Source organism: Quercus robur, chromosome 6 (assembly GCF_932294415.1).
Source record: "Quercus robur chromosome 6, dhQueRobu3.1, whole genome shotgun sequence".
NCBI classification, from domain to species: Eukaryota; Viridiplantae; Streptophyta; class Magnoliopsida; order Fagales; family Fagaceae; genus Quercus; species Quercus robur.
In genome coordinates, this window is record NC_065539.1 from 44,467,325 (window position 1) to 44,489,642 (window position 22,318).

A 22,318-nucleotide genomic window follows, 5' to 3' on the forward strand; every position below is an offset into this window, starting at 1 on the left:
AACAAATGAAGTTTGTAAGATTTCTTTTCAAACTAGTTTAATGATAAACTTTGTCCAAATATTTACTATTTTTTTTTTTTTTAAAATTTTACAATGGATACAATAGGAGATGAAAAATTTGAATTCGGAATATTTTTATTGAAAAATCATGAAGTATCATTGAAATACAAAATCGTTGACACATCCATAACTGCTTGAGAAGGAAGTTTCATTGTTGATAACCTCTTAAAACCCAGCTCTGACATTGGTTAGTAGGACACACATCATCCCAACATTTTTCATGTGTGGGCCATCTAAAATCATATCATTAAAACATCTGTTAGCCAATGCTGATCAGCATCACAAACTTCGTATTTGAATTTTGGGCCCATTACCGAATCTATCCTAGTCCAATTGTTTTCCATAGGGTGTTCGTGGTGCGGTGCTGTTTTGAGATATTTTTAGTACGGTATTTTACGGTGTGGTTTAGTTAAAACTATAATTGTACCTTATTTTTGTGGTTACATGTGCGATGCGGTGCGGTATGGTGCAGTTTAGAGTTTAGCGAAAACCATAACCGCATTGTATCTCATTTTTGTGGTCACATGTGCCATGTGATGTATAAGATGCGGCTGTCAATATATTTTTCAAATTTTGAGTTTTTCCTACCTAGCTCAAAACTAATTTTTTCCCTTTGTTTTTGGCCAAATTTTAAACTATTGAACTAGTTTTTCTTTATTTTGGGCTGGCTTTTCTAGTCAACACTTGATAGGATTATCAAACTATTTTCTTTTTTTTGAAAACTAGGGTTATTAAACTATTAATAATATATTTAATATTAAAACAAATAAATATATTAATATATAGAGAGGGTGCAGTGCGGTTATGCTATTTTGCGGGCGGTTTTGGTGCGATTTTTGTGGGTTTGGTGAACACCCCCTTTTACAATAGTTAAGAGTAAGTGTGCATTTGAATGTGGATTAAAATTATAAATTATTTTACTATTTAGCTTATTCATGAATTTCACTGTACTTTTTGACACTATTTATAAGCCTCACTGTACTATCTTAACAAAATTTTACTTTTATTTATAATACTTTGAGTAATAAGTTTTCAGTTTTAGTAAAATAAGAGGTATCCAAATAAACCCTAAAGTAAGATATTAAAAAAAAAAAAAATTCTACTTGTACAAAATTCCTAGATTTTACTTCTTTTTTTTTTTTTTTTTCTTTTTTAAGATGAAATAAATAGATTTTACTTATTAATTACATTTATCTAATGTAAGAGGCATTTTTTCATATAACTGGTTAGGACAAAGACGTGCCCGCAGGCCGCAACACAAGCCGTGATTTTGTGCGTTTCATATGGAAGTATATATAGAGTGCGTTTGGGAAGCGCGTTTTGCTTCCCAGACGCACGTTTATGTTTCAGAAATTTTTTTTTTTTTTTTTTTTTTTGGTCAAGCCGTAACTTTTTGACTTTTTTGTTGTGAACAGTGCTTTTATGCACTGTTCATGGATCCCACAAAATATATTTTTCAGCAACTTTTTCATTAAAAGTGGGTCCCACGATACTATTCACATATTTAAAAATTATTTTGCTACAGTGTTTTTCAGTTTTCAGTTTCAGTTTTCAGTTTTCAGCTGTATCCAAACGGACCCATAATGGCACACGATTAGCTCTCCAATTAAACCACACCATGTTGTCACCCACCATCTCAGCTTCAAATGATTGCCTGATTTTTTATTTGTTGTGTGTGTGTGTGAAAATGCCTGAATTGTCCACATGGCATTACGTTATTGGTAAACCATATGAACCAAAGAAACATGTCTTTGACTGTATTTAAAAAAAGCACCTCCGGAAGCTCATATCAATAACATGGAGTATAGGAGTTGTTGCTACAAATTCAAATTAAAGAACATTCGCAGAACCTTTCTAAGAATCATTCTTCACAATACCTTTTCTTTCTAAGAAACAACGGAAACATTCATGACATTGACAACACCTTTTCACATTTAAACTCTCCCTTTTTTTTTTTTAATAATTTATTTTCCATGGGTGGATTTGATTATTTATTGTTTATATAAAGGTACATTTTTTTTTGGTATAAGAAAAAAAAGATACTATCAATAATTTATTGGAAAAATTGCATTAACCTTCTCTGGATTTCTGTTATTGCAATTACATCTCATTTAATTTAGAATAAGACACTTAACTTCCCTAAAATACAAACTATTTACACTAACTTTCCTTCAATAGCTAAAAAAACCTTGAATTTCCTATTGGAGGGGGCGTGGACATCAATATAAAATTTTTGAAATTTTTTTTAGTCATCCAAGAACGGTTAAGGTAAATAATTTTCAATTTAGAGGATGTGGTTGTCTTATTCCATACTTGATTAACTTATTCTTTTCTCATACATAGTAAACATTACAATTGAAATTTTTTATGTGTTCACATATTTATGCTAATACTAAATAATAACTAAATTATAGTTGAAACTATATTTTTTGAGTTAATCAAATAAAATGATTTTATTTATGAACTTATAAAATTTCAAATTATGTTGTTAAACTATATAGTTCTTTATTACAAAATGGACTATTTAAACTATTAATAAATTTCAAATATTATAATTTAATAATTTACAAACTTATATATATATATATGTGTGTATATATATTAATGTTGTGAGGGATGAGATTCTTTTGACAAGAGAAGACATATATATATATATATATATATATATATATGTATGTATGTATATATATTAATGTTGTGAGGGATGAGATTCTTTTGACAAGAGAAGACCACTAGATGTGGAATGAATTTGGGTGATGAATCTTGCACAAGCACTAATGAAGCTCTTTGTAAGATCAGCTCTTCCCCACGGGGCTTATTCTTAGAATAACAATATTGATTTTTAGGGTTAGGTTTTTCTTACATTCTTTGATATTATGCCATTATTTATATTTGCTCATGGTGGCCTCTTTCATGTTAGAAAGCATTCCCAAAACCCTGACTTCTCAATTGACTTGATGTTTGTCATTCTAGCTTGTAGGCTTGTAGGGTACAATTGGATGGCTCTTTGGTTTGCCCTCAAAGGAGATAAATTGTATCGAATCAAATGCAATGTGAAGTAATTAGGGTGCCATAAATACAGAAGCAATTGTCTTTCTGAATAACAAATGTCTAATAAAAATGGTTTTGGTTCAGTTTACTTATGTGGGCTGTGTTTTAATAAAATATAATATTATATATATATAATTAAATCAAGTTTTATATCCACCGAATTGTTCATAAAGAATATTAATATTATGTTTGAACTCGACTGGTCTAATAATCAAACATAAACTTAAGCTAATCAAAACAATACAAGCCATCCTTTTCCAAATCCAAATCCAAATCCGCAGTTAAAAGACCAAATCCTTCTTTGGAGTTGAACAACTCCAAGATGGCAAACCGAAGAAATAATATAATAAAAATATATAAATTTCAAAGCAAAGCACAGCTCCCTCTAAGCTGTACACACACTACACACACAAAACTGAACGCGTTTCTCTCTCTAAAGCCCACACTTTATAAACTAAGCTCTACTCGTTACTTTCTCTCTCTTTTATTACAAAATTCAAACTTTCAAAACTCTCTCTCACAGACCAAAGCCATGGCCTCCAATCTCCGCCGCCACTTCTACGTCGCCGTTTTGCTCTTATTCACGATCCTACCCTCCACACTCTCTCAACAAGCGACCGGACCCAACTCCTGCAACGGCATATACGTCTCCTACGCGTACGTCACCGGGTCCCAACTCAAACCCAACCTTACAGGATCCGACCCGACCCACCAGCCCTACCGCTTCGAATCCGTACTCACAGTTCAGAACAACGACCAAGTGGAGCTACAGGCATGGAAAGTGTTCGTTGGGTTTCAACACGACGAGATCTTGGTTTCGGCCACCAACGCCGTGATTGGCAACGGAGGGACTGGCTTGCCGGCGAGTGTGGGAAACGGCACCGTTTTGGTCGGGTACCCGATGACGGATCTGAAGACGGCGATCGAGACAGCCGGGGACTTGACCCAGATGAGTGTCCAGGTCAGCATGGTCGGGACTCAGTTCGGTGTGGCTCCACCTGCTATTCCTATGCCTTCTAACATTTCGCTTGTCAACGATGGTTGGTCTTGTCCTAAGTCCAGTTCAACAGGTACCACTTTTTTCTTTTTTCTTTTTAATTTTTTATTTTTAAATGGGTATATCGGCATTTGGGTTGTGTTGGATTTTATATTTGTTGCATTTTTTTCGGCTTGAAGTGGCTTTTTTTTTTTTTTTGATAAGATAGAATGACGGAAAAGAATACATATGAAGTTGGGGTTGTTTGGATTTTTTTATTTGAGTGCTATATTAAGGCTTTAAATGTATGACTTTTGATATAATTGAATGACGGAAAAGAATACATATGACTATTTATGAGTAGTTGAGGATCCATAGCCGGTGTAAAAAAATTTGGCCGTAAAGCTTGGTTGTTGTTATAGGATGGTGGGATAGACTAGATCAATGAAAATATGTCTTGAATCTTCTTGGTATTTGTTTTTTTTATTATTATTTTTTTCCAAGGAGAATTGGATGAAGATTATTTCAACATTGCCTCCTATAATGTAGTTGACCATATCAACTTGTGTGAGATCATGTATAATTCATAAACTAGACCTTTTTTATTTTGGACTAGTCTCACTAGTAAGGAAAGTCTTGTTGATCTTGTTGAGTGAGTCATGATAACCATAGGAGAATTTGTCATAATTATGATAAAGGAATGAAAATGATTTTTTAGCTTCTTTGTTGATTTGGGTGTTTCAACTTGAATAGAGAACATGTTAATGAGAATGGATGCTTGATGATTTTTCAGGGAAGAATAATGTGACGGAAATCTGTTGCGTGCAAGACCCGAATGCTAAAACAAACATCACTGCAAGTGATGGGTTCTTGGCTCGTGGGAGTGGTGACCTTACAATTATGTATGATGTTACCCAAACATATGAGTCGAATTACTGGGCACAGGTCACAATCTCAAACCATAACCCTCTTGGCCGTCTTGATTATTGGAAATTGAGCTGGGAGTGGATGAATGATGAATTCATATTTGCAATGAAAGGGGCTTATCCATCTGTTGTAGATTCTTCAGAATGTATCTTTGGATCACAAGGTACTTATTACCAGAGTTTGGACTTCTCCACCGTATTGAATTGTCAAAAAAGGCCAACCATAATTGATCTGCCTCCAACAATGTACAATGACACGAAACTTGGGTTTAAACCTTATTGTTGCCGAAATGGTACAATCTTGCCAACAGAGATGGATCCAAGCAAGTCAATTTCATCATTCCAGATGCAGGTGTTTAAAATGCCACCAGATCTCAACCGTTCCCAGCTCTCACCACCACTAAACTGGGTGATCAATGGTACACTTAACCCTAATTATCAATGCAGCCAACCAGTGCAGGTGAGTCCTAGCCAATTTCCAGCTTCAAGTGGTGTACCAGTGAATTCAACTGCAGTTGCAAGCTGGCAGGTGGTGTGCAATGTCACGCGTCCCAAGAGTGCAAGTCCCAAATGCTGTGTCTCATTTTCTGCCTACTATAATGACTCTGTCATTCCGTGCAAAACTTGTGCATGTGGCTGCCCTAGCAACACTCCTCGTACTTGTAGCACAACAGCTCCAGCTATGCTTCTTCCATCAAATGCACTTCTTGTTCCATTTGATAATCGGACTGCCTTGTCTACTGCGTGGGCTCAACTTAAACACGAATCAGTGCCAAATCCGTTGCCCTGTGGAGATAACTGTGGGGTCAGTATTAACTGGCACTTGTATACAGATTACAGTAATGGATGGAGTGCAAGAATCACACTTTTCAATTGGGGGGATACTTCATTTGCTGATTGGTTTGCTGCGGTAGAATTGGACAAGGCAACTGCTGGTTTCCAACAAATGTACTCGTTCAACGGAAGTACCTTGACCTTGAATGGTGTCAATGATACCATATTCATGCAGGGTAATGAAGGATTGAACTATCTTGTGGCGGAAGACCAACAGCAGAATCCTTGGGTGCCTGGGAAACAACAGTCTGTGATCTCTTTTACTAAGAAATTGACTCCTGGAATAAATGTGGCTAAAGGAGATGGCTTTCCCACTAAGGTATACTTCAATGGCGAGGAGTGCTCACTTCCTTCAACAATTCCAAGCAGTGGTAGTAGAAAGGGCCCGACTGCTATATTTTCAGTCCTCTCAGTTGTAGTGTTTATGTTGATGTGGCAATAGCTGGGGGATTGGGTTTTGTAGCTACTGCTGATTTTTTTATTCGTTTAGTGAATGATATATACTTTAACCAGGAGGTGTTTGGCACATTCTTCATTACCGGAAGACGTGTACACTATGATTGTTACATATATATACATGATGCTATTGTGCTCCTACTGTGGCTTTTTAATCTTGCTGATGATCTGCATATAGTTAATAGAAGATGAATATAATGATTCATGACAGCAAGTATATAAAGTGATGTAGAATTTTGTATTGCGTAAACATCATTGAAGCCAATTGGATAGTATAATTCTGTATCATGTCTGCTGCTCATCCTTTGTTGGATGTGATCATCATTTCGTGTTGAGTAGATCATGTTCTATCCTGTGAGACTTTGGCACAAGACATTTAGACTTCATTTGGACACTGATATTTTTATCCTGATCTTTGAGTGTCTCTTTTCTTTTTTGTTTTTCATTTTTAAAGGCAAATTATATCTTATTGAATTTTTAGTAGTTCATTATCGTCATGGCAATTCTTGCTTCTGGATAAAAAATTGCTCGACAATACATCTGTGTTCAATAGACTTTTCAGTGAATGATAATAAATTATTGCCCTGAACTACTTATGGAAAGAGTCAAAATTTTCACTTCTCAGGTTAGCCAGTCAATTGTTGTGTCGTGTACTTCTTAAATGCAGAACAAGTCCATACCGAATGTCGGTTGTACGTTCTTCTTTGCCTGGTTTACTTGTTCATAGTAACTTAGGTATTAAAAAGTAATTGATGTGGAAAGTGCAAAGAAATATTTATTTTATTTTGAAAGTAAATTATATTTTTATTGATATCTTATTTAATTTCTTAGATTGAAGTTTATTTGTATAATTCCAATAATTTAATAATTTAGACTTCCTAGGGTGAGAGTATAATTCAATTTATTGGTATCTTATTTAATTTCCGAGGGTGAAGGTTATTTGTATAATTTAATAATTTAGACTCCCTAAAGGCCTAAATCAATTAGAATTGGGGTTACACGTAAACATAGTATTCTACCTCTTTGCTTGATTAATAAAAATCTCTCTTGAAAAGACTCCAGCCAATATAAAGTGTTGATTCCAAAGTTTTCAACCTCCCTTGGTGTCGACTACAAGCAACCCTTATTCACCGACTCTTAAGTGATTCTAATTGTTTCTATTCTTTACTTTTCATGTTACATCAAATTTTGTTTTGTACTGCCACAATGTCTCAACCTATGTCCTTTCAAGTCTTCACTCTTCAGTCTTCACTATGTTCTAGCGCTATAGTCCAGGTTTTTTTTTTTTTTTTTTTTTTTTTGGAGAATCAAGTCCAGGTATATACTCCTTGATGTGCCAAACTGATTCTCATATCATCAGCATTTGGTACCTCTGTTTTCTCATAGAAGAAATGAAACTTGTACCACTACCATGACAAGCTCAAAATCTCTTTTTTCAAATACTACAGCCACGTCTAGCGCGCAGAATAGATTTCATTTCTACGAAATGAACTGTCCAGGAGTGAAGTCCAAAGACCACGCTTTGGATGCACACAACATGGATGCATATGATCTGTGTCGTTATAAACAGAAAGTGAAGAATTACTACAACCCCACTTGCTGACTAGTCCGTCTGAAACATTCTGTAACTCAAGCATGGGGAAAATTTAAAGGGTTTTTTTCCCCAGCTCTACCTTGACATTTATGTTGCTTGTTGTTCAACGTGACAATTTCCAATCTAATAAAAAATTTAACAAGATTCAAGAAACAAGATCTTACACAAAGAGCTGAAAGCAGAATGGAAGTTACATAATGAAGAGGTTGTCAACAAAAGCTTCTTATAAAGCATAGATGAGAGCATCCTCAAATTTTGGTACAAGAAAAGAACCAGGAAAGAAAGCCCAGACTTGTGTCTTGAGCAATGAAATGGTATATTTACATCATAGTCAATTTCTGAATAAGAGTAAAAAATAAAATAAAATGAAAAAGGACAAAAAGAGAGAAAAACATTCCAAACTTGATGTGTTATTAGAGTTAGAAAAGCTCCTACAAATCTGCAGATGTATCAAAACCTTAGTCTCCACATTTCAAAGACATGCGCACAAAAACCAACGGACAACTTCACAAGCACCCTAAAATTAGTAGCTTCTTGCTGTAGTTTGCTGCTAACAGCAGTCAAAACTTGCATGTAGCCATGTGCATCTTTGCATATAATGCAGTGGTGTATCTTACCTGCTTGATCCATCTGAATCTTCCACTGTTCCAATCATCATGCATCCAAGTTAAACTAGCATAGCAGGTTATTCACAAAGGAAGATGCATATAAGTGAAATAATGCAGCCACCTTTGTTCAGGACCTTGAGGTAGAAAATTGAATCTTTTTTGTGATTGCAGGTTAAAATTCCATCAATGGTTGCAAGTATGTACAACAGAAACTGCAATCATAGAAAGAGCTGAAGCATGGAGCATTTTTCTACACAGGAATATTATCCATGGAATAACCATCTAAGTCGAAGTCTGTTTCAGCCGTCCCAATGCCTCCTTGCTGCTGGAAAACAGAAGAATTTTCTACTTTAGTGATTGAAAACATTGATTAGATAAAACCCAATGCAAACATCCAAACCACAAACCTGTTTTAGGAGTGCACTCATGAGATCGTCCTGTCCAAAGTGTTCAGTAAAGAGAGTTGTCTGACAATTTGTGTCAGGAATTGTTTCAGCCTTCACCCTTACGGAATTGTCAACAAGAAGGTTATTAAGGTGTGGACTAAAATTTTGCATATTCCCTTGCTCAACACATTCGACCCCTGAAAACATAGCCCTGCCTACAGCTGATGCATTCCTGTTCTGTCCACTCCTTTGGCTAGAAGAATACCCCTGATGAACTAAAACTGACGGTGAGACATCAAGATTGCCTTGTATTGGGTTTGCATTTTGAGAGGCATCAAAGTGCAAGCCTACATTCTGTAATTCCCAATCATGTGATTTGTGCTGGTGCTGCTGCAAGTCATTGAATATATCATAACTTTGCACAAATCCTGCTGATCCTTTCATTTCAGAGTTACCCTCTTCTTGAAATGATCCTTTAGATGTGACATTGGATATCCCAGGAGTACTTCCAAGAGGGAAACTGTTGCCAGCCAATTCTGTGGTGTGGTTCATGGGAAAACTCAACATTGAAGAGCTTGGCGGAACTTGATTGTACCCAGTCCCTCTGCTATTATCACCAATCCCATTTCTTCCTATAACCCCACCAGCAATGCCATTAGTCATAATAGGCTGCCCTATGGATGAGGGAAGCCTAGGAACATGACTGCTAGTAGATTCATTTAGTATCTGCCCTCTTGATTGCGGTTGAGCCATCTGCATCAGCAAAGAGCTACCCTGTCCTCCATGGGTATTCACTTGCATATTCATGCTCCCAATTGATTGTGCAGATTGGTGCAAACTGGCAAGTTGCTTTGGCTCCATAGTTGTTGGGATTCCATGAAGTAAATTCATTGGTTTGTTACTACTCATTTGTTGCTGTTGCCCCTCTCCAAACCGTAATTTTGGATTTTCAAAGCTAAAAAGGTTCCTTTGATCAACTAGCGGCATGGGAATGCCGGATTTTGTGGTTGACCTACCGAGTCCTGCTGCTTGAAGTGTGGCAAGACTTTGTGCTGGGAGTTGACCAGTGACACTGAGAGTTTGAAGGTCAAGCCCATTGAGTGATGACATTGCCCCAAAAGTTGCATCTTGAGGACTCATGAAAGAATTATTCATACCCTGGTGCTGCGAAACCCCACTTAATCTTCTAAGATACAGGCGATATTTCTGTACCATAAGGATGAATAGTCAGTTCTATCAATGAATGAAAAAATATGGCCATTACATGAAATAGTCAAGTCAAGTAGAAGTAAATACATATATAATTACAATCTAAGTGCAATTGTACTATACCTGAAGGTGACTAGCAACATTTTCTCTAGTGAGCCCAGGGACGTTCATCAACTCCAGGATTTTCTTGGGAACTGCTTCTGTAATTGCATATCAAAGGTGATAACATAAGGGGTGAAAGAGCTTCTCAAAAATGGGAAATCAATATAAACATTCAATAATAATCGTTCAACATGTAACATGATGAAGGGTACCAAAAGATACCAGATGCGTGGTTCATATTAATCTTAAAAAGTGTCATTTCAAAATGAATCAAACTCACAACAGAAGCCACCACAACATCAATCCAACCAAAAGCATGGTCTTTTTTGCCAAAAGGAAAAATGAAAAAAACGTTGATTATGGGTCACATACCCTAAGCCCCCAAGTCCGAGATGTACACTTTTTCTCTTTAGTCTTAGCATGAAACTCGCAAAAAATTGGTTGTTAACAAATTGAGAGATACAGGAGAAGAATACGTACTGTCAATGCCCAGTTGATTAACAGCTGCTACAAACTGTTGATGGAGCTCAACTGACCAAACTACACGTGGCTTCTTCAATGTAGATGTATCGTCCCTATCCTCAGTTTCTTCTTCTTCATCCTTCCTCTTCTTTGAGTTTTTCCAATTCCCTTCATTAGCTGAGGATGAATAATCCACATCTTCAGATAGTTTTTGCTGCCGATCTCCTTCTTCCACACTACCGGATTGCTCCAAATCCTTCCACTCATTCTTTTTCTTGCGAACCACATGCTGCCATATGTTCTTCAATGCCTCAATCCTGACTGGTTTGATTAGATAGTCACAAGCACCATGAGTCACACCCTTCATGACAACTTGTTTCCCATCATCCGCTGACATCACTGTTCAATTACATAAATCCAGATATCAGGCACTAACTTGATATAGACTATGGATTCATGGCCAGCTAAAACCAATTTACACCTACAACAAGAAGGAACTTACTGATTACAGGCAGGTCCATCTCCAGACCAATGTGCTCTAGGAGTTTGAATCCATCCATGTCTGGCATGTGAACATCGCTAATAACAATATCAAACCCATTTTTGTTCTCTCGAAGCATTGACAATGCAACTTCTGCTCGATTGCATTTGGTAACTAAGATCACATAAACAAACAACATCAATCATTCAACAATTTAAACAATCAAACCCAAGGAACAAAGACACACACACACACCAAAAAAAAAAAAAAGATGCTCTAGATGCACAAATTTGAAACTCAAACTGATCTCTAAAACAAGACAAACAACCCAAAAAGTACAAGAAATTTGTACAATATAAGCCATGTTGAACCAAATCACAATCTTTAACATGTACAATAACAATAATCCAAGAGTCCATTTCATTCCCCTTTCTACCAATATTCCCAATTCCATGCCAAAAGGGAAAAAAATGATAACACAACAATTGAAACCATTAAGAATATATATATCTATATATATGTATATACACATTAAATTAGCCAAAAGGACAAGAAAATCAAATTCTTAAACAAAACAAACTGAGAGAACCTATGAAGAAAAGCAAAAAGAGAGGTAGAGAGAGAGAGAACTATAATTAAAGAATAAAAAGCAAAAAGAAACTAAAGAAGAAATACCTTCATAAAGACAAGTCCTAAGCATCTTCTCCAAGATCACAAGGCAGGTGGGGTCATCATCGACGACCAGGACACGTAGTCCCGCCGGAAACTGGTCCGGAACGACGTCGTTGGCCTTCCAATTAGTACTTGAACTAGCCGTTGACATCGATCCCTTACAGTTACTCTGATTCATTTATCACAAAACCAAAAAAAGACCCAAATCCCAGAACCAAAAAACAGAGAGAAATTTCACACACACATACACAAAAAGAAAGGAATTGAATTCACATAGTTGAACTCGGTCATCAAAAAGCTCGATACCCAGCTCGAATTCAAAGAACCCCAGTTCAGCTACGCAAGAATCTGAAAGAAAAAGATAGAGAATTTGAGTTTCAAAATACAAAAAGATGAGATTTTTATGTGTATATATATATATATATATATTTTTGTGTGAGATTGTTAGTAATAGAAGTTGAAGACTTGTGGGCTTTTTGGATAGTTGCCTCTGCTTCAATTCAAGCTCACAATTTCTGGGTTTATTTTGGTTTTATTTTCTTCAATTAATTCTGTGTGTGTGTGTGTGTGTGTGTTTTTTTTATTATTTAATATATTATAATTAAAGGTGGGACAGACCTAGAAGAGTGGATCCAGCTCACACATACTACGATTAACTAACCCAACAACAGAGCATCCTAAATCTACTCTAGCAGAGAAACAGTAACAGAAATCCAACGTTAACAAATCCAAGATTTTACTGCTTCTACTGTTTTCTTAAAGTACTTCTTTCTGTTTATATTTTTATTTTATTTTCTTCTTTTAATTTATTTTATTTTTTTCGCTTACCAAAGTAAAACAACACTATCCTCGCTTACTAAAAAGTCAACTCGAATGTTGTTATTGTCACAATTTCCTTTAATTAATTTTTTTTTTACAATTATTGGAATAATATATTATAATTTCGGTATAATAGAACTAGCGTATCAAAATAAACTGATATTGTACTAATTATCATTCATAATTAATCGTCTTAATAAATTGTAAAAAAATTATGTAATTAACATTCTTTTTCTTTTTTTGTTGAGCTGTCATGTGTTGTTGTACAATAAAAATAATGACATTAATCTGTTTGTTTGAAAATTGAAAGTAGTATTGTCAGTTTGTTCTAGTAAAATTTTTTATATTTTGAATAAGAGATTGTTTTCTAAATGTCAAATATAGTTTGGTTTTTTTTTTTTTTTTTTTTTTTTTTTTTTTTTTTTTTTTTTGAGGAAATTCTCAGCTTGACTAACTGAGTTTTGAAGTTGGCAACTGCATTCAAATTGCAGCTCCGAAAATGGAGTGTCAGATGAAAAGTAGTTTCAAAATGTCAAATATAGTTTGGATTTTTTTTTTTTTTTTTTTTTTTTTGAGGAAATTCTCAGCTTGACTAACTGAGTTTTGAAGTTGGCAACGGCATTCAAATTGCAGCTCCGAAAATGGAGTGTCAGATGAAAAGTAGTTTCAAGTTTTTTTTTTTTTTTTTTTTTTGAGGAAATTCTCAGCTTGACTAACTGAGTTTTGAAGTTGGCAACTGCATTCAAATTGCAGCTCCGAAAATGGAGTGTCAGATGAAAAGTAGTTTCAAGTTTTACCTAATTATCGTATGTTAAGGTTATTTTATTTTACTATCGCACATCCTTGGTGTGATGGTCATTCCACAAGTATAAGTGTTTGTGGAGTGTGGGGGGTAAGGACCAGGGTTCAAGTTTTCAGGAGGAAGTTTCACACACATATATACTTAGATTAGATTAGAATAGAATTCTATCTTGTAAAAAAAAAAAAAAAGGTTATTTTATTTTTCTTTTAAACTTTTTTTCAACCAAACTAATGAAAAAGGATTAATCAGCGTTTAACTAAACCTCAGAAATTACCTTTCCCCTTCAAATTGGTGAAGACCCAGGGAAATGAATACTCTCATTCAAAAATTTAAGACTAGTATTAAATTAGTCCAATCGTTATCCAAATGACTTTATAAGGAATAGAATCTTTGACACGCGAAAATGCTAATTAATACATTAATGCCAATAAACAAAATATGGGAAAAATGTACGAGCAAATAAATAGATTGTTAATTTTGTGAATTAAATGGCTTTTATTTAAGGGCAAGGATCTGAACTGATTCAAATTGTCAAAAAAAAAAAAAAAAAAATCAATCATTGGCTTAAAATGATTTTAAAATGGAAAAACGTGCAATTCGATTACTTTGCTTAATTTAGCAATTTTTCATTAGCGTCCTTCACTAAAATTCCCTTTGGTCTTTGAACCCTTTTTTTTTTTTTTTAATTTTCTTTGTCTTTTTCACTTGTTTATCATTGTCCACTGTACTCAAACTGACCAATTGACCTACACAATTAAAGAAAAACTGATGGGGCATCACATTCTTAAATACAGCAATGCCCATGTTTCTATGATTATTCTGCAATTTAATTAAAGTAACACCATAAGCATAGAGAAGGTGGGGGGGGGGGGGGACCTTTGAATGTGGAAATCTCTTCTAGTCCAAAGGAACCCATATAACTATTTTTGCATCACATATTTTAAGACCAAAATGCCTTGACATAGTGTTATTATCTATATAAACAAAGTACATAAACAAAATGTAAAGCATTTGAAACTAGTTATACAAATTGACCAAAAAATTGACCCTTAATAACCAATTAAGAGAGCATGGACTAATAGTACCAACTCTTTATTTTTTCGAGTTTTGAGTAGAAGGGTTGCCATAGAATTACAAACTTGTTCCATAATCAATGTGGTTGTTTTGGTTTCCTCATTCCAAGTACCATTATTCTTTTCCTTGAGAAAAAAGCTTTGTGAAGCTTCAACAACTTGCCATTGTTTATTGGTCAGAAAAGGTAAAAAAAGTTAATAAACAAAACAAAACCCAACAGGCTTTACGCATTCCCCGTGAAGCCCAAAACAAGGTGAGACTGATAGAGTAATAAAGGGGCATATGATATAGTAATAGTCTGAAACTCTAAGATCTTTTTCAAGCTCTTCTTTTTAAGCAGTGGTTGATGCTAACTGTTCATCCAGTTTTTAGTTTTTACCTCCGTCAAGTTATTCTCTACACTCTGACCCAGCTTTTAATTTGTCATTCCACCACTTGTCCCACTTCCCCCAACCGACACGTGTCATTTTCCATGGCACAATGAGACAAGGTCCCCCCACTTTGGCGTGTAATGCTTTTCTCTGATGTTCATAATAGGTTAGCAATTTATAAACCATGATATGGGTATGTTTACAATACCAACTCATCAAAAAACCCTAATTAAACAAGATTGCAAATACAAAGGAAGCAACTTATCACAAACAAGTCTTCTACAAAGTCTTAGGACTAATGGATTGCCTAAGAACTATTTATGAGGATCTCTTATCAATCTAAATATAAATGATCTTAGAAGTTCTGGTGTGCTCTTAATTGTGCGGGGTATCATTTTTATTATTATAAAATAAGCCTCTATTTGTACTTGAGGCTTTGACGGTTATGCTTGGTTTCTCCTTCCACGGGTTGCTTATAAATTAATTTCCTCTTCCAAATGTCTTGTGACTAACAAGGCTTGGTAATCTCTCTTTGTTGCTCTGAGGCAACTGTCCCCTTGCTATTTATGGCTGCTTGGTAGGTCTCTTTATGTCTGATTGTTCTTTGTAATTGCTAAAGATAACTAGCCGTTAATTCAACGAGGTAATTGCCATGATAATCAACATATTAATGCCAATTGTTGATTCCTAACTCTTGATTTACGATATTAAACTATTTATTTATTGAATTGAAGATTTCTAATATAATTACATACTACATTTTAATGATAAACAATGATCTTAGGTATGATGCTCTTGTAAAACTATTCCCAAATTCAATACTACTTGTGGCATTTATAATACTAGCCTAATGAGAGCCATCCTATTTTTTTACGTGTGTTGAAATCTCTTCGAGTGTCACCATATGAATGCCACTTGTCATTCCTTTAGGCTATTAAACTATATTTTTATTGAATTTATTATTTCTAATATAATTACATAAGGCATTTTGATGATGCTCTTGTAAAACTATTCCCAAATTCAACATTATTGGTGGCATTTATAATTCTAGCCTAATGAGAGCCATACATTTTTTTTAATACACATATCGAGATCTCTTTGAGCATCACCATATTAATGCCACTTGTCATTTCCTTAGGCTATTAAGCTATTTATTTATTGAATTTATTGTTTTTAATATAATTACATAATGCATTTTGATGATAAACGATGTTCTTAGGTATGATCCTCTTGTAAAACTGCTCTCACATTCAATATTACTTGTAGCATTTATAATATCAACCGAATGAGAGCCATACATTTTTTTTAACATGTGTGTCCAAATCTTTTCGAGCACTCGTCAATTTTATTGGTTGTCTATGATAGTTCTCTTGTCACTCACACAACATGATAATTACCAAAAATAATTCCTTAAGGGTGGCTCCAAAATGGTAGTTAGGATTTTTAAGTAATATTATTCCGTTAAAATTAAGTAATACCTCTAACATTATTCATGTAACTTCTTTAAAAATTATTGTGCGAGGGGGGGGGGGGGGGTTGAATTTGATTCCGAGCTGAGGCCTAAAAGCTAGAAGGTCATACTTGAAGCAATGGGCCAGGCCCATAAATGTGGATATAAGCTAGGGCATCTAAAGAGTGATGGGTAACTCACTAGAGCAATTCCTGTGGAGATCTGAGTTGGCCACCAATACCAAAACTCTTATCCGAGGTAATGAGTATGGTTGGCCCTTTGGCAGAAAAGAGTGGGACTGCGGGCAACTGGTTCTCTTTTTAATCTAAGATGTCACTTCCACCAAATTCACCTCGGGAAACACCCTGAAAGGATAAGGATCACAGAGACAGTCACCTTTACATTAATGAGAGGTTCTTTACCTAATCTCTTCCATGTCACCCCCAAAAGTCTTATTTCATGATGAAAAGGGGGTAAAACTGAGGGGTGATGTGACTAATATCCCAAATAATCCGGTTGGAAGCAGGCCAGCTGATGAGATAAGGGAAGAGAAAATGCCTATAAAAGGGGAGAAGGCTATAATTGAGAAGGGGTTGAAAAATAGTAAGAGAAAACCCTAGAGAAGAACAATAGAGAGGAAACTGGAGAAGTTGAGTAGAGCCACATTGTACTTTTGCTCTCTTGCTTACTCCCTATAAGTCAGGAAAGCAGTTTATGTATATTATAATAGTTCACCTTCACTCCTGCTTTCTTAATTAATTGTTCGGCCTCCAATTGTTGAATTTCTACCTTATGTTTATGATAAATAGATTGTGAAAAGGTAGTTACATAGACATTTTAACTCGTTAAGGTGTGTTTGAGTTTCTTACCCCCCACAATTATTATTCATGTAAATAATACAAAATCTAGGGACATATATAACAGTTTACAAGTCATGTTGTAATTGGTGTATAATAAAAGTGGTGTTACCATGTTGAGAAGTGTTACATTAACAATATTTTCATAATATTTTCACAACAATTTTAGTTTTTTTAGTACCACAAAAAGTTATTTTATCTATTTTACCTTTTCACATCCAACAGTAGCGATTTTATTTTAGTTTTTAATACAATAAAATAATATAAACACTACAATAAAATAATATTTCATTCAATCACCAAAACATAACCACAAACAAAAGTAGTGTGAATGCAAGGTGGACATTGGGAGAGACACTAGTGAGGAGAGAGACAAAAGCATTATGAACGCAAAATAATCTTTGTTTTTTATCTTTTAGATACCATGCATAGTCAAAAGTGGCAGTGCACTGTAGCTGTGGATCCAAAAAATATAGCTTTGGCTCCACTATTGCAGAGTACATTTTGATATTTAATGGTACTAAAAATAGTTATATAGCTATTTGGCACCACTATTATTAATACTCTAATAACTTATTATATAAAATTTATTGTGAAAATATTATGAGTATAATATTCCTACCTAAAAAGTTTGAAAAAACTGCTTGTGAATATTTTGTGCTCATGGAATAAACGATTATGGGGATATGGGTGTGTGGTAAAACTGGCAGTAATTTGGAATTATTGTTTACCCAAAGAAAAAAAGTAATTTGGAATTACAACAACATATCATTTCAATTTTTTTGAGGTGCAATAAGCCAATAACATATCATTCTTGTTTCTTGATATTACCTTAAACTTCCTTTTCTTTTTTTTTCCTCAAGAAACACAAGTACCATCATCAATTATTAGCCGAAAAAAGAAACAACGTACAACAAATGGTAGGTCTAATCCCTTTTTTTTTTGGATAGATAGGTCTAATCCAATAAGCAATTCTTTTGTTTTTTGTTTTTTTTTTGAACTGTAATCCAATAAGCAATTCACACATTACCTTTTTCGGGAAAAAAATAATGTAAAATACCACCTAGCATGCTGCTTTTTCACTGCAACAAAAGCAGTGAAACTTGTTTAAAGTGGCATTACTGAAATCGTATATTCCCTGTAAAACCTTTTCTCCCTTACGATGAATATATATTCATTGAAGGAAGTCTCTCTCTTTCACTGTCATAATCTGTGTTTTGAGGTTCTATTCTAAGCTCTCTCTCTCTCTCTCTCTCTCTCTCTCTCACTCACTCTCACTCTCTATCACATTCAAACACACATAAACACACACTGTGACACAGAGTCACACACACATAGCCATAGCTACAAAGCCCAATAAAAATCAGTAAACGTCTAAGCTGCAAATGCGTATAGCTTTATTGGTTGGGTTCTCAAATAGATTTAAATCTTTAAAGTTGATGATGATCCTAATTGCAATTGTTTATTTCTTTTTGATGAATTGCAATTGTTTATTGGTTTTTGGATTTAGCTTTTTATGGGGTTAGGGATGCTTTTAAGGGAAATCGAATATTATGTGTGTAACCGCGAGCATGATTTCACGCGCGAATTAAACTAAGCTAAAACTATATAGTATATACTATAAAATTATATAAAACTATATACTATATTAGCAATTTGTGGTGGGGTGGGTTCCAGGTGATTGGAGATGTGCCACGTGGCACCTCATGGGAGTTGGAGAAAAGTCCAAAGCTACTTTTCCCAACTCTCCCTATCTTGTATTCCCGCCCCTCTCTCCCTGTGCAACATGAGTCATGAGTGCCATCCCAAGCAACACCTCACCTTTCTTCTTTTTTTTTAATATTGACATTTTTTAATTAAAAAAAATTATTATTTTACCTTTTTATTGATATTTGATAAATAAATTTTTATATTATGAATGGTTATAGATTAAATCTTATAATTTCAAAATTTTCTAATTAAATCTTGAAATTAAATTTATATTTATATTTATGAAACTATAAAAGATTGTATTGTGTATAATAAAACTTGTCCTACCCTCTTTTAAAAGTTATCATAGATTTTGAGTAGAGTTTGTGATGTACTTTTGTGTTAAGGACACAATTTGTGTCCTATGTATTAGTACACTGGACACATTAAAATACAGATACATGTCTAAAATTTCCTTCATTCAATGTCAATTCACAACAGAATTTTGGAATTCAATAAGGTTTCATTTTTCTCCACGTTGAGTTTGTCAAACTTTTACAACCTATCTAATTATTGCTCCAACTTCTTACCATGAGTCACGTTTTGGTGTTAATTATCATTTAATTGTCACATTCAAATGCTAGTTCTTTCATCTTTGCGACTCCATTATCTCTTCCATTCCATGATGTTCTTATCACATGGTGATTTTTTCTTTTATAAAAAAAGAAACACTTGCTTGGCACCAAGTCACAAGTCACAACCACTAGCAAAAAAGGCACTAGAAATGATATACCTCGTACCAATCGTATCCAACACCACACAAAACTCAAGCTACTACTATTTATGCAATATTCACAAACCCAGTACAGTTTTGGACGTTGAATTGGTATGAATTTGGATACCATTTAATTTGCTAAAAGTGAAAATTTATTACTGAAAGTATTGTAGATAAAAATAAAAGTTAGTTGAAATAATATAATGAAATCTATGAATAATACCAAAAAGTGTAGTGGAGCCCATGAATAGTATAAAAAATGTGAAATTATTGTGTACTCCCGGAGTACCATAAATGCTTATTCCCTCATTTCACATGAATGGTGGGTCTCACTAATTAAATTCATGGTAGGTCTCACCATTCATGTGAGAGGAGGGACTACATATTTATGGTACTCCGGAAGTACTTAATAATTTTTCATAAAAAATAAGCTAAATAGCAAAATAATTTATACTCCCTCCGTCTCACTTTGTTTGTCCTATTTGAAAAGTCAAACTTTTTAAGGGAACATCATTTATTTTCTTGTCTATCTTTTAAAAATGTACAAGTTTCCAAAACTACCCTTAAATAAATTTATCAAAAAATTGAATTAGTAAATTAATAGGGGTATAATAGGAACATTAGTAAATTAATGATTTTTATTTTTAGAAACAGGATAATATTTTAGGACATCTCAAAATAGAATAGAGGACAAACAAAGTGGGACGGAGGGAGTAATTTTTATTGCTTTCCAAATGCACACTATATCTGGATTAGGTGGTCCACTCCATGTTAGTATAAAAAAAATTATATAATGGAAAACAATCAGTCTATCTTTGAACTCAATAACCCAATTGGCCAATAAACTCAGCTTGAGGGAACTACTCAAATTGAAAGAACATATATAATGTCAAAAAGTTCATGCATGTCTCTTTCATATAAAATTCAAATGCCTGATTTAAAATTGAGTTCTTAAGTCTTAACATAGAATTTAGTTTTGGTCCAATAGTTTATTTTCCAAGAGCCAAGCTATATATGTTTTAATATTTATGTTTCGTGTTAGTTTATGTTTTATATAAATTCAAGGCTCAACGAATTGGCTGATTGACAATGATTGATCAAGTTGATCTATTATGTTCATTTAACTTTGTTATTATTATGAGATCAATTCCCAAATGCTAATGATATTTTAACACTTTTGTCATCTTTGAATAATAATAAAAAATAATTCTTTAAAATTACTGAAAAGTATTACTTTTGCAACCTCTTCTCTCACATGATGAGATCATCAGACTTGTAACTTGTTATGTAAAGGAAATGGACAGTGTTAACATCACCACTAATACCTAATTCCATCTACCTTCCACTATCATTGTGATAAACTAATTAAGGTTTTAGAAATTGAGAAATTACATTTTATACCTTATAAGTTTAGAGTAATTCAAACTGATGTGATTGTGACATTGAACTGCATATCTCTTAATATTTATACTTTGCAAGTTAATGATTTATGAGAAATTATTATGTAGTCTTGGAGTACCATAAATGTGTACTCCCTCTTCTCATATGAATAATAGGTCCCACTAATTAAATTCATTGTAGGACCCACTATTTATATAAGAAGGAGAACTACGCATTTATGGTACTTCAGGAATACCTAATAATTTTTCATAATTTATTAGTGATTACACGATATACTTAGAGATTAAGACGATCTACTTACATATACAAAGGAAGATCAAATGACTCAAGTAATGTTGATATGATGCTAATCTAATTTTTTTTTAAGTACTTGGGGTATCTTTTGACAATAAGGGTAGTTTTGTGGTGTTTCTCTTATTCCTTTAAAGCATTAGACGAATTCATCCTTATTATAAGTTACTGTTTATAACACAGTAAACATTATCATAAAATATACAGCCAAACAAATGTCCTATCCATATGATTCTTGCTTTACTTTTGTGTTTCATAGTGCAAACAAAGGTTAATGGGATTCAGTTGCATCATTAAACATATCTTAATCTTAATTATCTTTTTAATTCCCCAAAATACACATTAGACACACACAAGGAGGAAGGAGGATCCAGCTATATTACAGCCAACTAGCTGAGAAGACTTTGAAAAAAAGTAGGACCCACGGGACCCCATTTTTTCAAGCTGTCCACATCAGCAGACGTGACGTGTTGGATGATATTGAACTTAAGAATAGGAAAGGACACGTGGTGATGTCCTTAGTGCGAAAGTGTGGGTCCGACACCAAGGCTGTAACAAAAGGCCAGTGTGTGTGTGTGTGTGTGTTACGGAGTAAATAAAAGTGGACCAACGCGGAACGGTGTTTTGGGCTTTGGGCCCCCATCAACACTTTCATATGTGAAATTAAAAATTATTAAAAAAAAAAAGGGCCCACATTTGTAAGGTACGTGTGCCTTGCTTCTCTCTCATGCATTGTCTCTTCTATTATAGGGGACTAAATAAGGGCTATACCTATTAAGAGTTTGGTTTCTTGTGTGTGATTGGAAAGAATGTATCTATGTAGGTGAAGCATTTCTATGATTGAAGTCCTACACTTCTATAGTCTATATGCTCATAGGCTTTTTTTTTTTTTTTTTTTTTTTTAACTTTTAACTTTTAGTTCCTTTTGAGATCTATAACATGTTAGCAGATACAATGTATACATGGTAATAA

General features: G+C 34.1%; 2 protein-coding genes across 3 annotated transcripts; one reads left to right on the forward strand and one right to left on the reverse strand.

Moving 5' to 3' along the window:
• Positions 1 to 3,515: 3,515 nt before the first annotated feature.
• LOC126688952 (COBRA-like protein 7) lies at positions 3,516 to 6,442 on the forward strand. The gene is made up of 2 exons (XM_050383897.1): positions 3,516 to 4,181; positions 4,881 to 6,442. Exons 1-2 carry the CDS (start codon positions 3,644 to 3,646, stop codon positions 6,287 to 6,289), a joined length of 1,947 nt encoding a protein of 648 aa, XP_050239854.1. The 5' UTR covers positions 3,516 to 3,643; the 3' UTR covers positions 6,290 to 6,442.
• A 1,628-nt stretch (positions 6,443 to 8,070) lies between these two features.
• Positions 8,071 to 12,357, reverse strand: LOC126688953 (two-component response regulator ARR2-like). Of its 2 annotated transcripts, none has more exons than XM_050383899.1 (6): positions 11,821 to 12,357; positions 11,167 to 11,319; positions 10,683 to 11,063; positions 10,224 to 10,300; positions 8,913 to 10,097; positions 8,071 to 8,827 (listed from the first exon to the last, which is right to left on the reverse strand). In XM_050383899.1, the coding sequence occupies exons 1-6, from the start codon at positions 11,993 to 11,995 to the stop codon at positions 8,756 to 8,758; spliced, it is 2,043 nt and encodes a 680-aa protein (XP_050239856.1). In that variant the 5' UTR covers positions 11,996 to 12,357; the 3' UTR covers positions 8,071 to 8,755. The 2 variants fall into 2 exon arrangements, with proteins under 2 accessions (XP_050239856.1, XP_050239855.1); XM_050383898.1 differs by having other exon boundaries at positions 8,071 to 8,830; positions 11,821 to 12,355.
• Between the last annotated feature and the right edge of the window lie 9,961 nt (positions 12,358 to 22,318).